The sequence below is a fragment of the Bombina bombina genome, chromosome 1 (genome assembly GCF_027579735.1).
Source record: "Bombina bombina isolate aBomBom1 chromosome 1, aBomBom1.pri, whole genome shotgun sequence".
Classification (NCBI taxonomy): Eukaryota; Metazoa; Chordata; class Amphibia; order Anura; family Bombinatoridae; genus Bombina; species Bombina bombina.
This window is the reverse complement of record NC_069499.1, coordinates 1,468,016,830-1,468,040,404: the sequence shown is the minus strand read 5'-3', so window position 1 is coordinate 1,468,040,404 and position 23,575 is coordinate 1,468,016,830. Positions and strand designations below refer to the sequence as shown.

Sequence of the window (23,575 nt, the reverse complement as noted above, 5' to 3'; positions counted from 1 at the left end):
AATTTACTTGATTCTGCTGATACACAGTCTCTAGTCTTAAATATCTCTGCTGCTCTTGCACCCAAGTTTGACTTACTTAGAATAGAAATCAAACAAGATATTGCGCAGCTAGCTACAGAAGTCAAACAATTCTCAGAAAGATTCTCTGAAGTTGAACAGAGAGTCTCTGACTTAGAAGATCTCACACTAGCTCAAAACAGTAAACTAGAAGCTACTTCCTCAGCCCTTGCTAAATTGCAAAATAAAGTAGAAGACTTGGAAAATCGCGCTAGGCGCAATAACTTGAAAGTAGTGGGGGTACCTGAGGGGAAGCAGTTTGAGGATTTAAATAAATTTATAACACAAACATTACCAGCATTGTTGAATATACCTCAAACTCAGCCAGCTATAGAAAGGGTGCACAGGTTAGGGCCATCACCTTTATCTAAGGAAAATATGAGGCCGAGGCCAATCATAGCTAAATTCCTGAACTACCAGGACAAGATTACATTCTTACAAGCCTTTCGTAAAAATCAACCTATTTTACTGGAAGGTACAAAAATCCTTTTATTTCAGGACTATGCAGCTGAAACTGCCTCAAAAAGAAGGCAGTTGGCTCCGATATGTACTAGGTTTATACAGCAGGGGCTGCGAGCGACAATTTTACATCCTGCCAGGTTGCGACTTGTGTGCAACAACACTTTGCATTTTTTTGATTCTGCCCGTACGGCAGAATCTTTTTTCACCAAAAACTGCACACCTGAGCAGTTGAGGTGACACACTATTTAGTTTTTTTTTTCTCCCTGGTAAAAATTAGAATAGATCTGATATTTTTCTTCTTCTAAGATGGGCCCTTTTCAGCAAATGGGCAACAGACGGCTCAGGTGGATTAGTCGTATGTTTTGGGGTTTTCCTTTTTTTTTTTTTTTTTTTTTTTTCTCTCTTCCTTTCCCCCTCACCATCTTCCCTTCTTGAACATAGATACCTATTATAATGACTGGGATTAAATTTACCTCATGGAACATAGGAGGGCTAACTTCTCCTATTAAGAGAAAAACGATAATCTCTTATTTGAAGAAAATAGGTACTGCTATTGTTTTTCTACAAGAAACCCATTTAAAGACTCAAGAAATTCTTAAACTAAAATCTTCTTGGGTTAAGGAGGTCTTTTTTTCATCTAGTTCTAGCCGAAAAGGCGGAGTTGCTATTCTTCTGGGTAAAAAACTCAATTATGAGATAATACAGAGTGAATCAGATGAGGAGGGGAGATATATCATACTGAAAATTAAGGCTGCTAATATTTTGTATACTTTATGCAATGTATATGCTCCAAATGTTTTTAATCTCTCATTTTGGGATACACTTCAGGCCAGGCTTATGACATGTGCAGAGGGTTTTTTAATTTTAGCCGGTGACTTTAATATGGCTCCTCAATACCCAATTGATAGAATGAGGCAGCAGCCATTAGTCAAAAAAACTAAAAGAGATAATCTCGAGGCAAAGTTGTTTTCCAGGATTTTTTCTAATTTAAGAGTTAAGGATATTTGGAGGATATTGAATCCAGATACACGTGACTTCACATGTCTTTCAAAAGCACATAAATCATTGTCACGGATTGATTTATTTTTGGTTGATGAAAGACTTTGTAAATACAAAGTATCAGCTCAAATTTTGCCTATTGTGGTATCTGACCATGCTCCAATATGCTTCGAGATTCATACGACTGGCCTTTCACATACAAATACTCCCTTTTTTTCCCCTAAATACTTGTCTGCTGATTCTGGATTTAGAGGCTTCCTCGAAACTAAGTTTCTGGACTTTGCCTTGTTCAATGCGGAGGCTAGAGCCCGTCCTTCTTTGTTCTGGGAAACTGCTAAAGCAGTGCTGAGGGGGGAACTCCTGGCATACACCATTAGGCGCACCAAGAAATTTAAAAAACGCGAAAATGAACTCCTCCGTGCAGTTACAAATGCTTATAACTCATATTTATTAGGAAAGAAGTCCCAGAAATGGGTTAAATATATTACTGCATTAGAAGAGAGAGATTCATTTCTACTTTATAAATCTACTCAGCAGGAAGTTCGGTTTTCTGCGAAACTTTACAAATATGGGAACAAGACTGGAAAACTTTTGGCCAGATTGGTAAGGCAGGACTTGGGTTCTCAGCTAATAGATTCCCTAGAAAAAGAGGGTCAGATGTTTAGTTCCTCCCAGGATCTTGTTCAAATTTTTTATGATTACTATAAGGGAATATACTCCCCCAGGATTTCAGACTTCACAGAACGTCAAAAATTTTGGGAAGAAATCTCTTCTCCATTATTAACACCTAGTCTAATTGAGGAACTTGAATCCCCCATTACGGAAATAGAAGTTGCAAAGGCAATTAAAAATTTGGCTTATAACAAAGCACCCGGCCCGGACGGAATACCTAATGAGTTTTATAAAATGATACCCTCCACCGTAATACCTGATTTAACTTCGTTATTTAACTATATATATATATAGAGGGAAATGAACCCTCATCTAATTTTACAGCTTCATACACGTCCTTAATTTTAAAAAAGGGCAAAGATGCAAGAATGGTGGATTCATATAGACCCCATAGCTTTGATGAACACCGATTATAAATTGTTGACTACGATTCTCGCCCAGAGGCTCCAGTCCCTTCTTCCTTTGATTATTAGCCCAGATCAGGCTGGTTTTATGAAGAATAGGAACTCTGCGGCCAAAATAAGGGAACTCCTGCTCACCCTGGATTACTTTTCGAATGGTATGGATGCTGATCGTCCAGAGGAGGGAGGTATCTCAGACTTGGCAATTTTGGCTATAGACGCCGAAAAGGCCTTTGACTCAGTTTATCATGATCATCTTCTATTTTCATTAGAACAATTTGGGCTAAAAGGTAATTTTGCTAAGTTTATTGAAAAATTATATCGCACAGCCTCCACAAGAATGATAGTAAATGGCCAGCTATCCCCAGAAATAATTTTGCATAGGGGGACTAGGCAGGGGTGTCCCCTCTCCCCGCTCCTTTTCAATATTGCTATAGAACCCTTTGCTATAATGATAAGACAGAGACTGGAGGGGATTGGGGTGGCTGGGCGGGAGTTGAAAATAGCATTATATGCTGATGATATTCTCATTTATCTTTCTAACTTACGTAGAAATTTACCTATTCTCTTATCAACTATACAACAGTTTGGTTCCTTCTCAGGATATAAGGTAAATATGAAGAAATCTGAACTTCTCTGGATAAGGCACACAGACAGCTCCCCTATAAATGTACCCTTCTCTATAGTGAATGACTCATTTAGATATTTGGGTATAAATGTCTCAAGTAATCCTGATTCTTGGTACTCCCTGAACATTCTTCCTGTGTTGAATAAGGTCAAATCAGTTTTTAAGAACTGGCAGACTTTACCGTTGTCCTTGTCCGGACGCATAGCAGCCTATAAGATGATCTTATTGCCAAAAATACTATATGTCCTGCAAAATACTCCTTTGATTTTAAGGAAGAACGATTTGAGTTTATTCAATTCACAGCTCCGGTTTTTCCTATGGCAGGGTAGGAAATCCAGAATATCACTTGCAAAACTCTCCCTTCCAATAGGATCCGGAGGCCTGGCTTTACCTGACTTACAAGTGTATAATTATGCATTTTTGGTTCGTATTCTGTCAGACTGGCTTTTTTCTCATAATTATGTTACAAACAATGACTTAGAGAGCAGTATTTTGTATCCTTTTTCACCTATTGCGCTGATTCATCTCGACACTACTCACATCCCACCCCAAGTTAAACGTTGTAGATCTATATATAATATAATTCTAGCTTGGAAAAGATATGTACTTTGTTAGGAATAGAACACCGGGTGTCGAGATTCCTAGGTTTTCTGGGGAACCCACAATTTCAGTTAGGAACACCATCTTCAATCTTTTTAGAGTGGAAGACCCAAGGGCTTGTTAATGTTTTTCAGATGCTTGACATAGAAAAAAGATGTGTGAAATCATTTGATGCTCTTAGGGTGGAATTTAATATCTCCCAGAGAAACTTTTTTGCCTATCTTCAGGCTAGACACTATGCTATGAAGTTAGTGAATGAGTATGGCTGGAACTGGTCACTGGGGCACATAGAGAACTGGTTTATTCTGGCAAAAAATGGACTCATGTCAATATTTCCATGCTATTTGATTATTGTTTCCGACAGGGGCACAATTAATCTTGATAAAATTGCTATTAATTGGGCTACATTGTTATCTCAGGAAGTAGAATCTAAAATACCTTCTCTCTCAATTCGAAAGGTTACTCAAACAACCCTTTCTGCCACATGGAGAGAATCTCATTTGAAGTTGTTACATATGACATATTTTACACCAGAAAAAGGAGCGAGGTGCGGCAGTATGAATTTTACTACATGTCCTAAATGCTCGTTTCCCTCTGCAAATCTTCTGCACATGTTATGGGCCTGCCCTAAAATTAAAAACGTATGGTCCAAAGTCCAATTTTGGCTTTGCAAGACACTAAAGCTCTCATCATTAAACTTGACAGGCAGACATATAATTTTTCTCTTTCTTGACCCAGAAGATAGACAACTTAATGTGAAGTTTATTAATATAACTATATTGGCTGTTAGATATCTTATTTTTAAAAAGTGGAAAACGCTCACGGTCCCTAGTATATCAGAAATTAAAAACTGTTTAAAAAAACAATGTATTCTTGAACAATATAATATTAGTGTTGATAACGATGTCTATATTGTTAATTTCTTTCTCAAATGGTCAGCATTCATAAAAGCTTTTTCCCCTACGGAAATTGAATATTTGATACATCCCTTACGTAATTCTGAACTAGTTCTGCTGGGGAGATGGTGAAGGGTTCTCTTTTCCCCCCCTTTTTTTTTTTTTTTTGTCTTCTTTTTTTTATTACTTTTTGTTTTGGGGTATTGTGTTGTTTTTCTATGTAAAAATAAAAACTCAACAAGGTATAGAGTATTAAGAAGCATAGTGTTATCATATGGGTTATTCTTTTTACTTACATAAGGTACATTCAAAGAGTTGATGTATACCTATAACATAGTATTGAATGTGCAATATTTTGTATACTATATGTACATTTGTTATACCCAAGCTATGGTTTGGAAAAAGTTTTGCTTTTGTTTTTACTCAATGGCTATGTTTCTTTTATTATTATCTGATCGTTATGGGTCCTTGTTGGATATAAATAAATATTTGAAAAAAAAATTGAATGCTCTATCTGAATCCTGAAAGAAAACATTTGGGTTTCATATCCCCTTAAAATACTATTAACATAGCTAATTTATATCACTATAAAATTTCACTGTACATTTTATTCTGTTACTATGACTGAAAATATTGTATCTGTTATTATGGTTGGACAAATCGTTGAACACTTTGTATAGATAAAGGTGTCATAAATCTTGAGATTATTGTATAACATTCAGAGCATACCTACTAGGAACGAACAACAGCTTAGTTGCTTGTTCTATGACGAGTTACCACCTAGGAGCAGCCTCTTTTAGCCAAAATGTGCTTTTCACAAATGAGAACTTTCCTGAAGTATATCAGTGTGATCCTGCCTAACAAGGTCAATCCAGCCCCATAATACCAGACCTCCTCTGAACAAAGAACATGGCAACTCTAGATGATCATTTCAGCCTTCTTTGGAACTCACCAGTGAGGTTCAGCCATGTTCCTCTAAGCACATTAGGCAAGGAGTTCACGTTTGGTTTCCTCCATCAACCTTAGGGAGACTTCCCCAGGGTCATATTTTAAATACATACAGAAAGAGAAGTGCTCTACCAACAACGAACAACAACTCAGTAGCTTGCTCTATGGCTAATTAACACCTTGGAGCAGCCTCAGGGTCATATTTCAGATACAGAAAGAGGAGTGCCGCACCTCACTGATGAGGCCCAAAGAAGGCCAAAACAATGATCTGGGGTAGCCATGTTCCTTGTTTAAAGGAAGACTGCCTGGTATTTCAGGGCTGGACTGACCTTGCTAGGTGGGATCAGACTGATATACTACAGAAAAGTTCTCCTTTCTGGAAAACACAATTGGGCTACAAGAGACTGTTTCAGGTGGTAGCTCGCCATAGAATAAGCTACTGAACTGTTGTTCATTCCTGGTAGAGCGCTTCCATTTCTGCATGTAATCACAATCAGATCAGTCATTGATATGATTTGACAAAGTTTCAGTTTAAAAAGCCTAAAGCACAAAATATTGGTTGCGCTGGATATCTTAGTTTCCAAATACAAGTGACAAGTACAGGCTGTAATAAAAGAAAATCATATTTCTTTCCTTAGACTTAGAGAGTCCACAACGTCATTCCAATTACTAGTGGGATATTCAACTCCTGGCCAGCAGCAAAGTTGTAGACTGTAATAAAGAAAATTCATATTTCTTTCCTAAGATATGGTGAGTCCACAGGATCATCAATTACTGTTCGGAATATCACTCCTGGCCAGCAGGTGGAGGAATAGAGCAAGTATCACTCCCCTTCCCACAATCCCCAGTCATTCTCTTTGCCTTCAGTGCAAGGAGGAGGTGAAGATTTTGGTGTCTGAAGAATTTATCTTCAATCAAGATTTTATTATTTTGAAAGCCAGAGTAGGTTTGCTCTGATCTTTCCTATCTTGTACTCCACGTTAGTCTTTTTAGTAGGGCAGTGGTGGCTTTAAGGCAGTTAGGAAAACGCAGCAAGGCCCACCTTACAAGTTCCTAACATATTTGCTGCCCAGAGTATAGAAAGCCTGAGTAAGTTTACTCTGTTCTTTCTCTGTTTACAGGCCTCTGTGAGTAGTGTCGTCCTCTCACGCCGTGTAAGTTGTCGTCCTGCCGGATGGCTAGAATGCAGGTAAGTACCTTTTTGTCTTCTGGGGCTAGGAGGCTGGCACTGAAGGGGTTAAGGAGGAACAATATATCCTTGGTTAGAATGTTAAATGGCAGTTGTAGGCACTATAATTGCTGTGACTCTGGAGACTTAGGAGTTAATTCCCTTCACAGCATGGAAGGGGTTAACTCTCTAATTGGGGGCTCAGAGTTTTATTGTTGACCCTTAATTTTATGTGTACAGAAGAGGATTTAAGATTTGAAATTACACTTTCAATGCATTATTTACACAGTCTGAGACTGTGTGCAATGGCGGGACATGTTGTGAGAGCGCAACATTTGTTAGCGGCGTTCTTCCTACGGGGCTGGGTGTTCCACAAGAGAAACGCAGCTCTGCATGACTTAACTTAAAATTAAAAGTTTTTGTTAATTATTATTCCCGCTGCAACACTTCATGTTTTTAGTGTGAGTTGGGGTTTTCATAGCATTCGGCAGCATGAATCAATCCATGCTCTGACGTTTTTTCTTGTCTTACCCGCCTCCTTCTCCGATTTGGAAAGGCACCATTTTAGCCTGTTTCGGCTTGTTGGGTGCACCGCATTGTTCTCTTACTCTTGTTAGAAGACACAATTTCGTATACGTATAATTTAATCAAATGGAGTTTGCTTTTCAGGAAGTTTAGAAACTGTTTTTAATGGGTTTGTTAACAATATGTCCCATTCTGTTTTTCTATCTCGTTTTAACCAGCAACAAGATTATACTTCCACCTACTTATTCTAAGAGATTCTAGTTGCTCATATTTAACGTTTTGGAAACGTTTATTGGCTTTTCATTGTAATATCCCTATTAAATACTTTAAGTTTAGGATTTTCATTTTTAATTAATGAAGCGTTTTGAGGCATATGTTCAGACTTCAGGACAGAGGCCTGTTTCCTAGGAACACATTAGGTTGGCTCTTGAGGTTCAATCGTCTTACTAAGCACTCATGTCTCTCATATTTGGAATACTTTTTATTAAATTAAATATTCCTTGTTGGAGCCTCTCGCTTCTAGGACAATTTTTAGAAAAATATTTACTGTTTTTACATTTGTTTAACAAAAGCTATCATATGTACAGATAGGTTGTTGCCCTTTGAGCCTCATGTCTCCCAGGATGATATTGTTCAGGCAGCGCCACAGTTTTATCCTTTACCGTCCCAAGCCTTTATGGCGTCACATGCACTGTGGAAATTTGTCCTGTTTCAACCATGCAAGGGGCCTTCCTGTCTGTAGTAAGATGTTTCCTGTCACTGTCTCCATTAAACATCATGGTGCACGGTGCCTAAGTAGGAGTTTTTCTACTCTGGCTATGAGATTTTCAAACCTTATAGAGGATAGCTGTTCCATTAAGGACCAATGGACAAGCTGGAGACTTATCTTGCCTTTGTATGACCACTGGGTCAAGTGCTGCAGCCCTTGGGTGCGACGCCCCTTCTGAGTCCTTTTTTTTGGTAGAGACTCTTTTGGAGAAGATCCAGGACTGAATTTTGGCTCTTTAGCTAATTCTTTCATTCTGTTGTTCCCATACTGGTCATTTGGCTGGGAGCTAAGATATCTGGCATCATTGTTTTAGCCTGCAGGGCGTTGTGGCTACTTTCTTGGTTGGTTTGTTCCTATAAGTCCAAGTTTTTTTCTGGTGCTTCAATTTAAGGGTATGACCTTGTTTGGTCTAAAATACAAGGAAGTCAGAGTAGTCTAACTCAGCATTAAGGGCTTGCCCCGATCCGGGATTGGATCAGGTGGGGGGATGAATTTGTCTTCCATAATGGATACAAGTTGTCCCAGTTAGACTGGGGACATAGTATTCAGAGTTTCTAATGCCTTCTTCCGGAGGCAGGTCCCTCTTTTCATGGTTATCTGCATTCCAGATTAAAAAAGGCAATTTTGAATTGCGTTTGGGTCCTATTCTAGACCTTAAAGTGCCTTGACAAGTTTTTGTCAGGGTTCTGTCTTGTCAATTGAAATAATTCCTTACATTCTTCCATTGGTTCTGGTAGGTCAGTTCATAACGACCATAGACCTGAAGGTCGCGTTTGATTCTGAAAGACATTGTCAGTTTTTCCCTTGGCTTTGACACTGTTCCCTGAAATTTCTTACAGTAATCAGGTTTTGGGATATTACAGTGTCACCTTTCTGGACAAAATTTGGGGTCAGACGTCTTCTTTTTAACAAGCATCTTTTATAGTAGATCTTGTTGTCCTTGCTGTGTTTCACGAATGGTAGTGAATCTGGGCATGTGTTCTCCTGTTTCAGCTTCAGGGGTAGTCTTTCTTAGGAAACATAATAGTTCCCTATCTATTATAATTTTTCTGATAGTGATCAGAAAAGCAAGTTTCTTCCTCTTGCCTCTCTCTGAATTTATTGTTAGACCATCAGTGGCTCTATGTATGGGCATCAGTCCTTTTGTTTTGATTCCATTTGAGAACTCTGCAGTTTTTACATGCTCCGGCTTTGGATCGGATTCTCTCAGAGGATACATCTAGATAAGTCATGATTTTCTCTGATGTGGGGCCCGTGCAGAGGCATTTGTCTCAGGGCCCATGCTTCTAGAGATTACTTCCACGGACATCAGCCTTTTAGGCTCGGGAGCAGTCTGGGACTTATCGGCGCAAGGACTGGACTCTGGAGGAATCTGATCTTCCCATAAACATCTGGAGTTTGGAGCGGTTTACAATGCTCTGATGGCTTGGCCTCAGTTGTCCTTAGCCCGGTTTATCAGGTTCCAGTCAGACAACATAACCTCAGTGGCTTACATCAACCACCAGGGAGGAACTCGGAGTTCCTTAGCCATGAAGGAGGTGGCTCAGATTGTTCAGTGGGCGGAAGCTCACAATTGCTGTCAATCTGCCACATTCCAGGAGTGGTCAACTGGGAAGCGGATTCTTGAGCAGACAGACTTTTCATCCTGAGAAATGTGGGAGCTCCATCCGGAAGTGTTCTCCAAATTAACCATCAAATGGGGGGTACCGGAATTGGATCTGATGGCGTCTCAACAGAACGCCAAGCTTCCAAAGTACAATTTGAGGTCACGGGATCCTCAGGCCTTCCTGATAGATGCTCTGGCAGTTCCTTGGAACTTCAAGTTGGCATACCTTTTTCCCCGTTTGCTCTCATTCCACAAGTCATTGCTCGGATCAAGCAGGAGAGACTGTCAGTGATTCTAATAGTTCCAGCGTGGCCTCACAGGATCTGGTATGCAGACCTAGTGGAAATGTCGTTTCTACCGCCGTAGAGACTTCCTCTGAGGAAGGACCTTCTACTTCAGGGTCATTTTCTTCATCCAAATCTGATTTCTCAGAAGCTGACTGCTTGAAGATTGAACGCTTAATTTTATCTAAAAGATAAAAAGGGGACAGGCACAAACAAACAGCTCACCTGTATCTAAAACATTACCTGTTGAAAAAGTCCTCCCGTGTTGCTAACGAAACGCGTCCAGGAGTGCTAAAGGTTTTTTGGAACTTATGCTTATATTCACCAAACACCTAAGGCGACCTCACATAGTGAGTTAAGATCTTGAATAGCGGTACCCGCTTGGGAGGTGACAGACAACGGCCTGAAGGGACTGCACACAAAAAATCAACAGCCAAGAGAGTTTGGATTGTTAAGGCGATTATTTTATTGCTATCTTGTAAGTGCAATATTGTTTTTCCTAGATGTGTGTTAAATAAACTGATGCTGTGAGTCGTAGTTGCGCCTGTCCCCTTTTTTATCTTATAGTTCTTATACGGAGACAGAGAGCCTATCACAGTTTCTGGGGAGGCAGTGTATACACTGTCTACATTGATAAATTGTTATCCATGGTGATTATATTGTGAACCATTACTTACGGTACTGTTTAGTGGTTATTTTTTTACCCTATGTACCATTGACAATACCAGTGAATTGGTCAATTGGATATTGTGGACATTTTTATAATTGTATTGCTATAAATTGTATTTTTATGATTTCATTTTCCATTTAATACTATTTATATTAATTTATTGGTATGGAATTCCATATATATTAATTGTGAGTTTAAATTTTGTGCTAGTATAGAAACATATATTTTATGATTATCTCTAGAAATATATATTTTATCATTATTTCTATTTCTGTAATCTAGCCTGTTATTTTGAAGCGCTGCTTAAAAATTGGTGTGTTTTTGTTAATTTTATCTAAGCGTGGTTTTTCAGAGTCGGTCATTGAGACCATGATTCAGGCTCATAAGCCTGTTACTAGAGAGAGTTGCCATCAGATATAGCGTAAATATCTTTATAGGTGTAAATCCAAGGGATGCTCTTGGAGTTGAGTCAGGATTCCAAGAATGTTATCCTTTCTCCAGGAAGGGAGGCTTCTTTTGAGAGAGAGGTTCTTCAAGCTGTGGTGCCTTCTGTTTAGGTTACCTGTCTTGTCCCTTTCTAATCATCCGTGTCCTCTGGCTTGGGTATTGATTCCCAACAGTAATTGATGATCCCGTGGACTCACCATATCTTAGGAAAGAAAACAAAATTTATGCTTACTTGAAGAATTTCTTTCTTTCCGGATATGATGAGTCTACGGCCCGCACTTTTTTTCTAAGACCATTTTTTTGTCTAAACCTCTACACCTTGTGTTATTCCTTTTCTCCATTTTCCTTTGGTCAAATGACTGGGGATTGTGGGAAGGGGAGTGATACTTGACAACTTTGCTGTGGTGCTCTTTGCCTCCTCCTGCTGGTCAGGAGTGATATAACCAACAGTAATTGATTATTCCATGGACTCACCATATCCGGAAAGAAAGAAGTTTATCAGGTAAGTATAAATTTAGTTTTTTCAAAATTATTTCAAGATATTCTGATTCTCATCTTATACATACTCAGCTATAACCACACAAATTTATTTTGGGAGACAATCTATATTCCCCAGATAAAAAAAAAAGAAATAAAAAACCCTTTGTGCATTACTGTCTGGTCTAAACTGCAGCTTTGAATGGTAACATATAATTGTGATAACCAGTAGGGTTATACAGTAAACCTAAACATAACACAATAATCATAAAAAAAAAAATGTGCACCATGTACTTTTTACTAATGTTTACAATTTTGCTAATAATTTACTAATGTTAATAATTCTGTCAAAGGTCAACTCCCTTAGTTGGAATGTCACTTCTTGTTTAATTTGATTGGAATGGAAAGTTAAAATTAAACTTGCAAATTGAATTTCTTATGACAAAACAAAATCCCCTTCTTACCGTGTCTTTTCTCTCCACAGTCTCTGTAACACACATAAGAACCATAAGAAAATGTGTGATACAGAATGCAGGTTGAGATAGCTAAATTCCATAGTCTTTCATCAGCTAGTTAGAGTCCACAAGACATCACATGTGGAAATTACACTGCAGAGGTTAAATTCCTCCCACTTACCCCGAGTCCTCTGTCATTTTTCTGCCTCCAAGATAGAGTGAGGTAAATTCTGATCTACTCATCATTGATAGGGGTTTCTAACTGACCTGAGACCTATTGTCTTCTCAGAGTGCCTAGGAATTACAGAGTGTTAGACAGGAGTATACAAAAGATACATAGATGATCTTTTGATCATCTGGACAGGTACTGAAGAAGAGAAATCTGACTTTCTGTCAGCTATCAATTACAATGAGGTGGGCTTACAATTCACCTCTCAATCTGATTTTGTTTCAGACTACCTACTTGGATCTAACTTTAATAGGTAACATTGGCATGGGCCAGGTTACAACAAATTTATATCGTAAACCTATTTCATCCAACACGATTTTACATGCAAACAGCAACCATCCTAGGCACACTGGATTTGGGATAGCTAAGGGGCAGTTCATACGTTTAAAACGAAATTGCACAAATGAAATTGATTTTGATAAGAACAGTGAAATTCTCATGATCCATTTTTTGGAAAGAGGATACTCCAAAAAAGTTGTTAATAGAGCCTTGTTAGAGGTCAAATGTATGGACAGATCCCAAATGTTACTTAATAACACTAAATATTCGAGAGGTAATACATTTGATAAGTCTAAACCTCTCTTCATAACTACCTATAGTCCACAGTATAGGGAAATATGTGACATCATAGGCAAGCACCTCCCAATACTAACGGCAGAGGATAGTCTAAAAGATTTTGTGCAACTTGGGTGCAATTTTGTGGCAAAAAGAGGATGCACTTTAGGTAACATACTGTCACCTAGCATGCTCAGAAAAAAACCAGGTGCAAGTAGTTGGTTACATGTGAAAGGGCATTACAAATGCCACTTTAACAAATGTATTGCTTGCGGATGTACTAATGTAACTAGAAACTTTCAGTCTATGGTCACACAAAAAGTGTACCTTCTTAAAAGTTGCACAAATTGCCGTACACACAATGTTGTTTACATGGTAGACTGTGTACTCTGTAAAAAACAGTATGTAGGTTGTTCCTCTAGGGAGGCACACACAAGAATTCGCGAACATTTGAACAACATTGAAAATGGGGTTGAATGTTCGGATTTAGCAATGCACTTTATCCATAAGCATGGCAAAAATGTAAATAGTTTCCGCTGGCAGGTCATTGAACAGGTTAAAGCTCCAGACAGAGGTGGTGATATCACAAGTAAGCTTCTTTATCAAGAGGCTTACTGGATATTCCAACTTAGAGCTAGAAGACCAGAAGGTTTTAATATTGAAGGGGATATTATTAATTTTTTGCAACGCAAATGAATTAATAAAATCACCATTGCCATTAATGATATCACTTAAGCAGATTATAAAGGTGTATCTGAATTAAGTATACTATTATAGCCTATACGCCACCATTCTATAATCTTTATTTTTGATATCTATACCTAAGATTATATATACTCTGCTACAAATCATGTATATAAGTTTGCTTAATTCATCACTATAGTTTGCTTTTTGAAATATTTATGCAGGAGCTTAAAGCTAAATTAAAATAGTTAGATAGTTCCTTAAATTATGGTGATGAATTTAATCTAATTTTGTAATCAGTTTAGTCAGCAGAATATTAGTATACATTTAGTTTGTCATCAATATTAATAATATATAATATTTGTGCCTATGTCCTATCATAGCATATTTATTAGTGATATGAACTGCTATTAATAAATAATGGACACGTTGAAGATTGCTCCTTTATAATTTAAGTTAATGTTTTATGCTAAGGGCTTTAATAACCCCACTATAGTAAATAGGTAATACAGACTAAACTAAATTGTGATGAACTTAAACTGTTGCTTCCAATATATATTTCTCAGTATGCTGATAATTAACCAATATTTTTATGTAAATGTGTAACCTGAGGTATGGCCCTTTAAATATGTAACCTAGGATATAGTACTTTAAAATTGAACCTTGGTATTACTATTACTATATATATATATATATATATATATATATATATATATATATATATATATATATATATATATATATATATATATATATATATATATATATAGCATTTACACATTTAGAAATGATTGAGTTACATACTAATTGAGTTCTATTTAATCCCTTAATGTTTATCCCTGATAATATTTAATAGGAGTTGAATTGTTCCAAAGTGATCAATGTATTGAATGATCTCAATTGCATGTCTGTTAGTGCTCCAATGATGTATAAGGCTATGTTTCTTTTTTCACTTTAATTATGTTCAGCTGGGGCTTTGTGATTGTATTGGACACAGGGCTATTTCTCATAAAGTATGACTATGAGTAAGGCTTGCATGTAGCCGAAACGCTTAAGACAATCCAGCTATTGCACTTATGTTTTCACTTTTGTTTTAACATCACCGTTTTTTATGGTTTCCAATAAAGCTAGACAAAGAATTTTACTGAATTGTGCCTGGAGTCTCGCCTGGTTCTTTGTGTTTCGCTACTATTAGGAGTTTTAGCCTGGCAGTAAAAAATCTTTTCACATTGTGGAAATGTCACAGGGCAACCAGGTGAAATGTGGATTTATCTGCCAGTCCCCTGGTCTACAGTGTGCTGCTTCTTGTGTGATCTACAGTCCTCCCCAAGTGAAATGCAGATTATCTGCCAATCCCCTATGTTGTAGAATGCTGTTCTTGTGAGATACTTGGCACTTTGCTTGTACTGCCTTGAATGGGCTCATCTACTGAAAGCAGTCGTCTGCAGCTGAGGTAAGCACAGTGGTGGTGCCACGTTAGTACATTGCACCTTCATAGATCACCAGCTGTTAGTATGAACATGTACACATCAGTAACATAGTCTGGGGACATATATGTATACACCACACAATCTCTGTAGCAGTTTTAAGGCACTTTTAAAACTGGTTAAAATGAGGTTGCTGTCTCTTGAAATCTAGTGCTACCGGCTTTATCACTGTCTTGAGTAACCAGAGACCTTTACACAGCCTTATTTACTCACCTGGCATAAAAATCTAGGAATTTAACATCCAGTTTTAGTGCTCACCAGTAGCACATGTGCACTAAGGGTTAACCGTGTTGGCGTGTTTGTTTTAGCCCTCTTCTTGCCTATTTACTTTCCTTTTCCTTTTGTGCTTGTAACCATCTCAGTGTGTTTGGAGAAGCTCTCAGGACCAGTGGAGCTGGTGAGATACTCTTTTGTTTGCTGTGTTTGTTTTTACTAGCCTTTACTGTTATTTTCATTGCTTACTTGTCAGTATGCCTCACTGTATTCCATGTTAGAAATTATTTAGTTTTACTTTTTGGCGCTTCCACATATTGCTTCAGTCTATCTCTGATACTTAAGCTACTATTCTGTATTTTACTATGGAGTAACATTGTGCAGGTCAGGCCTCTGGGCCATCAGCTGATCCTTTAGAAGGGAGATCCACTGATAATTTAACCCCTTCTAACTTGTGTATGCTTTGTAAGTATATTCAGATGTGCGTCCCTGCTCAGCCGTGTACCTCATGTGCTGAGCCTGTGTCTAATTCTAGACAAGATTTTGCTGTGCTGTCCTTTTATCAGAGTGTTTAAGGGTATATGGCCTACCATGGCTGCAACCAGAGGGTTCTTCAGAACTATTTCTAAAATGTAAGCAATAGATTTACTCTGCCATTAATAAATGTTTGCCTGTTATGGCTCTAGCAGTTAAACACAGAGACATACAAGCGTTGGAAGATGATCCTGCTCTTCCTTTTGGCTCACCAGGGACATCCCTTAAGAGCAACCCTTCTGAAGGCTCTGCAGCGCTCAATCTAGGCTCAGAAGTGTGCATGGTATTCGATGAGTGCTGTGAGCACAGTTAGAATTCGGGCCACGAAGAAGAGATTTAGCAAAGTTGATAGCCTAGGGTGTCCTATGTTTGTTCATTTGATGGATGCACCTGTAGAGAAGTGTGCTAAGTTTAGCATACATGCTTCTTTCAATAAATAAATAAATGCAATTTGCCTCTTATCTTCATTCTCTTGATATCCTTTGTTGAAGGAGCAGTAATGCATTACTGGGAGCTAACTGATTACATCTAGTCAGCAAATTGGAAGAAACAAATGTGTTCAGGTACCAATCACCAACTAACTCCCACTAGTGTAGGATATGTACATATTCTTTTTCAGCAACGGATATCAAGATTACATTTGAAAATGGAAGTCAGTTTAAGTGTCTTAAAATTACATGCTCTTCTGGAATTATGCAAGTTCAAGTTTGAATTTCCTATGCCTTTAATGCCTTGATGACTTTTTTTAATTTGTGAAACATAAGACAGTGTTGGTCATTTAAATATGAATGCAACAGATATGTTATGTGTTTGTGACCTGATACAGTTGACATAAGCGCTGCACTGGAGGAAGATTGTGTTTATTTTTGTGTAATATTTGAGTAATTTCTGTAATTGTAATTATGGTAGTAACCATTTGCAGTCATTGTTATTTATTTGATTTTGTATTACATTTTTTAGCTGTGTCTTCGTTTTTGAAAATGTACCCATAGTAGTTGAATGGATAGAGAATTGATCCGTATTTCTTCTTGATGTCACAGGAAGCCTGGCTTTTATCACGGGAAAGGGAGCTAAAAGATGAAGTTCGAAAGGGAAGAGACAAAGAGATTGAGATGGTGATTCAACGACTTGAAACTGACATGAACACAGCCAAGGAAGAGTGTGAAAGAACGGCTGAGAACAGGTGAGTTTAGCTTATGCATTCAATATAATTGTGTATTTGGTAGAGTTATTACATCACTCTTGGAAGTGTGCATCTGATTTTATCCCCTCTTTACCTATGTAATTTGTTGTCTAATATATGATTTAAATTTAAAAAGCAAATATTGATCACTAAATGGTGTAAAATTGGTATTTGACCTTGTTATATTTTGGACTGAGAGAAACCAAAAACCTAAATGACAACTTCCCTTCCCCCTGTTTCATATCTTATTGTTTTCCTGTTTGTTTATTGCAAAAGTTAAAAAATAGTCCATAACGGCAAAAGGGCAAGTTGTCAATAAGCAGAACATACTGTAACATATTTTATAGTGTGAGGAGATAGGAAAAAAAAAAAAGTACAATTTATACCAGGCAAGGTCACCCCCAGTTACACCTCCGCAAAGTGTCTAAAGAACGCCATTCCAGTAAAATTCTACATTAATTAAAAGATCTAGTTTGCAGGTTGCTTGTTTCCAGTATAAAGGGATAAGGCTCTTGACACAATTTATCATGATTTTAAAAAGGGTTAGTCTAAATTTACAATTTATCAAAGGGGTATAATTTAGAAGGAAAATTATTGAGTTTGCTTCTATGGAGCAGCCTAAAGCAATTTCCATAACATTAATTAACATGGTCCAATAGGGTTTGATTACCTCCATTCCTACCAGATATGACCAAAAGTGTGTGTGTGTGGGGGGGGTTCCTTCCATTAGGCAGTGAGAGTCCACAACTTCATTCCTTACTGTTGGGAAATACAACACCTGGCCACCAGGAGGAGGCAAAGACACCCCAGCCAAAGGCTTAAATATCCCTCCCACTTCCCCTATCCCCCAGTCATTCTTTGCCTTTCGTCACTATAGGAGGTGGCATAGAAGTGTCAAAAGATTTGGATAGTCCTGTAATGGGTATGTTCCCTTCAAGAAAGAACTGGAGTTTTAAGTAATCATGTCAACTTTTCAGTTAGAGTATTGATGAACGTTAGATCCTGGAGATGCAGGGAAAGTTTTTCTGCGAACCCATCCAGACTGTCGCCTAAAAGCAATCCTAAGCAATCAGTGTTGACGAGTTTTACTGCTTGCCGTTTTCACACTCAAGTCCATGTCAGAGCGTCACTGCAAGACTGTCGCACTTGAGAGGCTATGCCTGTTCCACAGCATGGATCCTGGAGGGTAAGACCGTTTTATATATACTCTTTTGCTATACAGGGTCACAGTATGGCTCCTTTATGCCTCGATAGGATCAAGGGTTAATGTCTCCAGGGAGATTATTTAAACAGTTAGGGATTATTTATAACAGGTTTAATGTGAGAGCTTTTTGGGCTCATAGACTGTGTGCTTTTGGCTCGGCACAGACAGGTTTAACTTTCATTTTTGAGTGTTGCGCAGCTCATAATAACTTAGCGCCTTTTTCATAGCAGGAGAAGTCCTGTTCTACGCACCACGTGACCGGTTGCGGTCTTTTCATTTTCCTACGATCCTGCTGTGGACATCACTCCTAAGGAGAGCGTCTTCACTGTTAACTGTCTGGGTCTAGGAGGTGCTGAGTGCCCCAGCCATTGGGATTTTAAAGGTGCCGTTTTTTTTAATAAAAGTGTTTAGTTTTTGTCTGTCCTTCTGTGAATATATCCTAGCTATGGAGGACTCTTATACTGCATTAGAAGGTTCCGCTCCTTCTGTACTGATTAATAATTCCTGTTTATATTGTGAGGAGGCCGTGGTTTGCCCGCCTGCTCAATTTTGTTCCTTTTACCTAAGCAGGTGTTATATGCCCAGATTTAGGAGTGCTACAGCTGGTGACAAGGAAACTTGGCTACCTAGTAAAGACTGTAAACAGACTTCTAATCAAGACTAGAATGGAAGATAAGTGGGGCATCCCCAACAAATGTGGAGTGTCTCCCCCAAGGCACCCCCCCCCATCATTTGTTGCTCATTCTTGGATATATTGTCTTAATGTGAGAAGGGGTCAGATACAAACTTAAAGGTTTTTTAAAGTTCCAAGAGGTGAGGTGATGTAGAGGATTTCCTAGAGTTTTCAAATACTTTATACAAATCTGTCTGTTAGGTCTTGGTTCTGCTCTCTATGCCACAGAGTAGTATAAGAGGGAAGAGATGGACAATCACCCATAGTTATAATTTACATGAGAGGGCTAGAGTTCCTTACAGAGGGTATGTTGTGAGACAAGGTGTTTAAAAGGCGTTTAGTACCTCAGGTAATCAGGGTGATCTGTTGAGGAATGTAAGAAAGCCTGCAATTGTGCATATTTGAGCTATGGCATAAAACAGTCTCCAACTACTTCCCTCAGATCAGCTCGGGTTCTCCCTGTTGCAATAAGTAGTAGATAGGTATTGAGAGCATTAAGTCTGCTGGTCTTTTGCAACCAGGGACTACCCATCCCTGGAGTTCAGCAATATGGTTGAAAGGGGTGATTTATGAGAAGACATGTCTGAGAAATTTCTGAAAATATCATCCCAACTTTGGAAAATGTGACTACATAAATTATAATTATTGATCACTGAGGCCTAAAGTCTTTTGGGACCCAGCACAAAGAGCCCACATTGTACGTCTAAAAAGTTGGTACATAGTGACCCAAGCTTTAAAATGAGTGCCCCTATGCTAGTCAAACACCTTCTGCAAGGGCCTTGCAATAAGAAGCAGGATTAGGTTGCCCTGTATATTGTGGCTTTGTTGACTCTAGGTTTAGTCTTTCTCCATTTACAACCGTTCAAACAAGCCTGAAATTGTGATTAAAAAAGGGTGGGTATTCGAATTGGTGCAGCCTGCATGATGGTGCAAATATGTGGCAAGATGATCATCTTTAGGACCACTTACAGCTTGTTTGTATAGTGTGTAATAGGGCCCTTGGACACTATGAATACAACAAATCTATATATGTAATCAGGGGAAGTCATCCCTTTAACTTCTGGTTAGGGATTTAATAGTGAGCTGTAGTAAAGAATCCTCCACATTCTTTAAGTATAGCTTTCCTCATTTATATTTTATCTATGTTTTTGTATTATGACATATGTAGGTATTATAGAATGTTTAGAGCATATGTTATGTTGTAGTATCATGACACATTTATGTAGTGTAGAATGCCCAGAATATATAATACATTTTTTGCAAATTTATTGTTGGTAAATAATGTTTATTTTGTCTATTTCAATGCATATTGAACCTTTTATATAAATATTTAAAACTTCCTCCTCCTAGTTGTTAGTTAAGACCCAAGAGTGGCTTCCTTTTATTAAGAGGAGATTAAAAAAAAACTTGAGGTCTATTTAATTTTAGTTAAAATATGTTGTTCAGACATCATTCGGTCAACTAGAATTTTTCAATACTATCTGTACAAGGGGTTTGTGTCACAAGTGAGGGTTGCAATTATGATGCCTTCTTAAAGGGGGGTTTACACTGTTAAAGTGAAAGTAAATCCTAGTATTTTACAAACGCTAGGATTTACTATTGAAACAAATACAGGGGACTTTCATTCATGAAGTATAAGATACTTCATGTAGAAAGCTCCTTTATTTGATTCAACCGATCGCCGCTCTTAGCTCCTACAGCAGCCCACGGCTAAATTTTTTTGGCTAAGAGGTGACGTTTTCACCTCTTAGCCAATAGCAGTGTGGTAAATCCGGCTTGGCGCCCATGGGAGCTGGATTTACTGCATAGCTATTGGCTAAGAGGTAAAAATGTCACCTCTTAGCCAAATGTTTTTTTAGCCATGCGCTGCTGTAGGAGTTAAGAGCGGCGATCGGTTGAATCAAATAAAGGAGCTTTCTACATGAAGTATCTTATACTTCATGAATGAAAGTCCCATTTATTTGTTTCAATAGTAAATCCTAGCGTTTTTAAAATTCTAGGGTTTACTTTAACTTTAAGTTGTTGAATCATACTACAGATAGTCCTGTAAACGTTTTTTTTCAAAATGCCTGTTCATCTGTTAACATGTGGGTTCACACATTCATATTGCGACAATGGAGATTTAAGTATTCTTCAAAACTGTCTAACTGCATTTATAAACCTCAATAAAAACTATTTTAAAAAAGGTAAGCTTTCCAATACTGATCTTATTTTAAAATTACTGCAAGAAATTGGGGCGGCAATGATATTTCTAAATAAGTTGTTTATAAGACAAGTGCTCTCAATAATATGTTTTAATTAGACTCAATTCCTTCTTCCATTTACTCTGCCTGAGCCCACACTGATGTGCATCAGAGTGAGTGTACGGGTAGGCACTATAATTCAGGATGGTTTTGCCGTAAATGTATTTTAAACTATATATATATATATATATATATATATATATATATATATATATATATATATATATATATATATATATATAAAACCCTTATATTTATTTTTGCTATTTAGGGAGCTTCTATGTAGCATGTAGGAGTGTCAGGAATTTGAGAGTCTGAATTCCAAGCAACATACTCCCACCTCGGATTGGAGAAACTATAATTTTTATATTTACATACAGGGAAAGCAGACAAAACATTTTTTTCACTGTGCATGATGAAACCTTTTTAGAGGAATTACAGTTTGAGCTTTATGTCCCTTTCACTGCTACAGCTAGAAGGCAGAGGATTTGCAGCTATAGCCACAGCCACCTCAGTATTGTTTCTCAGTGGCACTTCCATGCAACCACTATCACACATTTCCAGGACTCCCGGCAGGCACTACATTTCTGGATGTATAAAGACATTGCCAAATGTAATATAGTCAGGTGGCTGCAGCTACTACAGTTCTCCTATAGGCACTTCACTTTAAAACACAGGACTTTATATGGTTGTCTGCTGGTTCATGCCAAACAGAACAAGTCCCAGGGTAATTGTTCAATTACTTCCAAAAAGTGTTTAGAGAGTGTGATTGGAGTTCTGACACCAGACCAGTGCCCTTTGTGCAAGCATCACAGAGGTTCCCAAACCTTGCAGTCTTTACAGTAATGTGGTCAACTAATTTCTTTCAGTAATGTCAGTATTCCTATAAGGATCTGCCTCCGGGCAAAGTATTAATCTTCTAGCACAGCTTTTTATGTGCAGTTGTGAACTAAATATAAAAATCTGCTGTATTATTATTATTATCTACAAAAGTCAATGACAAAACAGTGAGAATACCCAACCCAATCTCTGCAGTGACATTTCATCATTAAGTTGTTCAGCAAAGTTGGTCTGCAAAATAGTTATGTGGGGGTAGTTCTGTTCTACTCTTGCCATTGTGTGGGAAGCTTGTCCTTGAGATGATGAACAATAAACACTATTCCCTTATGTAGTCCATCAGCATGTATACTAAACAAAATATCTCACAATGATCTTTGTGTCCATTTTTTAATTACGTATCACAGAGAGCATGATAAAACTTAAAAGATGAAAAAATCTGATACACACAAATGTGTGTGTGTATGTGTGTTATATATATATATATATATATATATATATATATATATATATATATATGTATATATATATATGTGTGTGTGTGTATATATGTGTGTGTGTGTGTATATATATATGTATGTGCGTGTGTATATATATATATATATATATATATGTATGTGTGTGTGTATATATATATATATATATATATATGTATGTGTGTATATATATATATATATATATATATATATATATGTGTGTATGTGTGTATATATATATATATATATATATATATATATATATATATATATATGTGTGTGTGTGTGTGTATATATATATATATATATATATATATATATATATATATATATATATATATATATATATATATATATATATATATATCTGAAAAGTAGGTGACAAAACAGGCGCACAAAGCACACTTCGTGTAATACGTTCTGGTATTGAAAATTACATAAAAATGTGAAAAATCCACGCTCACCTGGTGATACCTCACAGTATGAGGTATTTAAAACGCCTTAGTGTTAGTGAAGTCTTCCTCCTCTCACTCCTCTATCTCTCCACGATCCTCAGATGTCCAGAATCTTTCCCTTGTTAGTGGGAAGCTTGTAGAGCCACAGTAGATGGTATTAAAGGGAGAGGGGATAGGGGAGACAGTGTGCTATTAACTAATAAACACTACTAACACAAGTGTGTAAAAGTAACACCAGGTTTATTATCAATCTGTTAAAACACCTATTATATTAATAGGCACATATGACAATATTTTATAACAATAGCTATTGAGCCGTAGTAGGACTGGTACCAGGATCCTATGTATGGACCTCACAACCAGGTGCCTTCTAATTCGCTCTTAACACATAAAATATAGTAGCACAAATGGAGCCCTGAAGGAATATAGTTAGACCGCTGCACTATGTTACAATTGTGCAGCAGCCTATTCCTTATGCAGCTCCGTGTAAACTCCTGTGTAGTGTGCTGACGTTTGGCGGGGGGCGGAGCCTAACGCGTTTCGTAACCAATGGGTTACTTCATCAGAGGTGTGGGCCGCCCCCCTACCTAGAAGAATATATACGCTTAGACTGAGGATAATTATCCTCCTACTGGCCCCTACGACGCCATCTTGTTTGTGGGCAGAAAGATATTTATTCAGTAGCGATATGTGAGCTTTTTTTATTTATTGTAAGCTCTGAAAGTTAGTTTGACCACA

The 23,575-nt window shown here is 37.6% G+C and overlaps 1 protein-coding gene across 3 annotated transcripts in view; it reads left to right on the top strand.

Annotated features, from left to right (window-relative positions):
- CEP131 (centrosomal protein 131) overlaps positions 1–23,575 on the top strand; it is a 245,043-nt gene that overhangs the window by 161,152 nt on the left and 60,316 nt on the right. For all 3 annotated transcript variants that reach the window (XM_053706713.1, XM_053706721.1, XM_053706704.1), the window contains one exon: positions 16,807–16,949. In XM_053706713.1, coding sequence (XP_053562688.1) covers positions 16,807–16,949 — 143 coding nt within the window. The remainder of the gene's footprint in view (positions 1–16,806; positions 16,950–23,575) is intronic.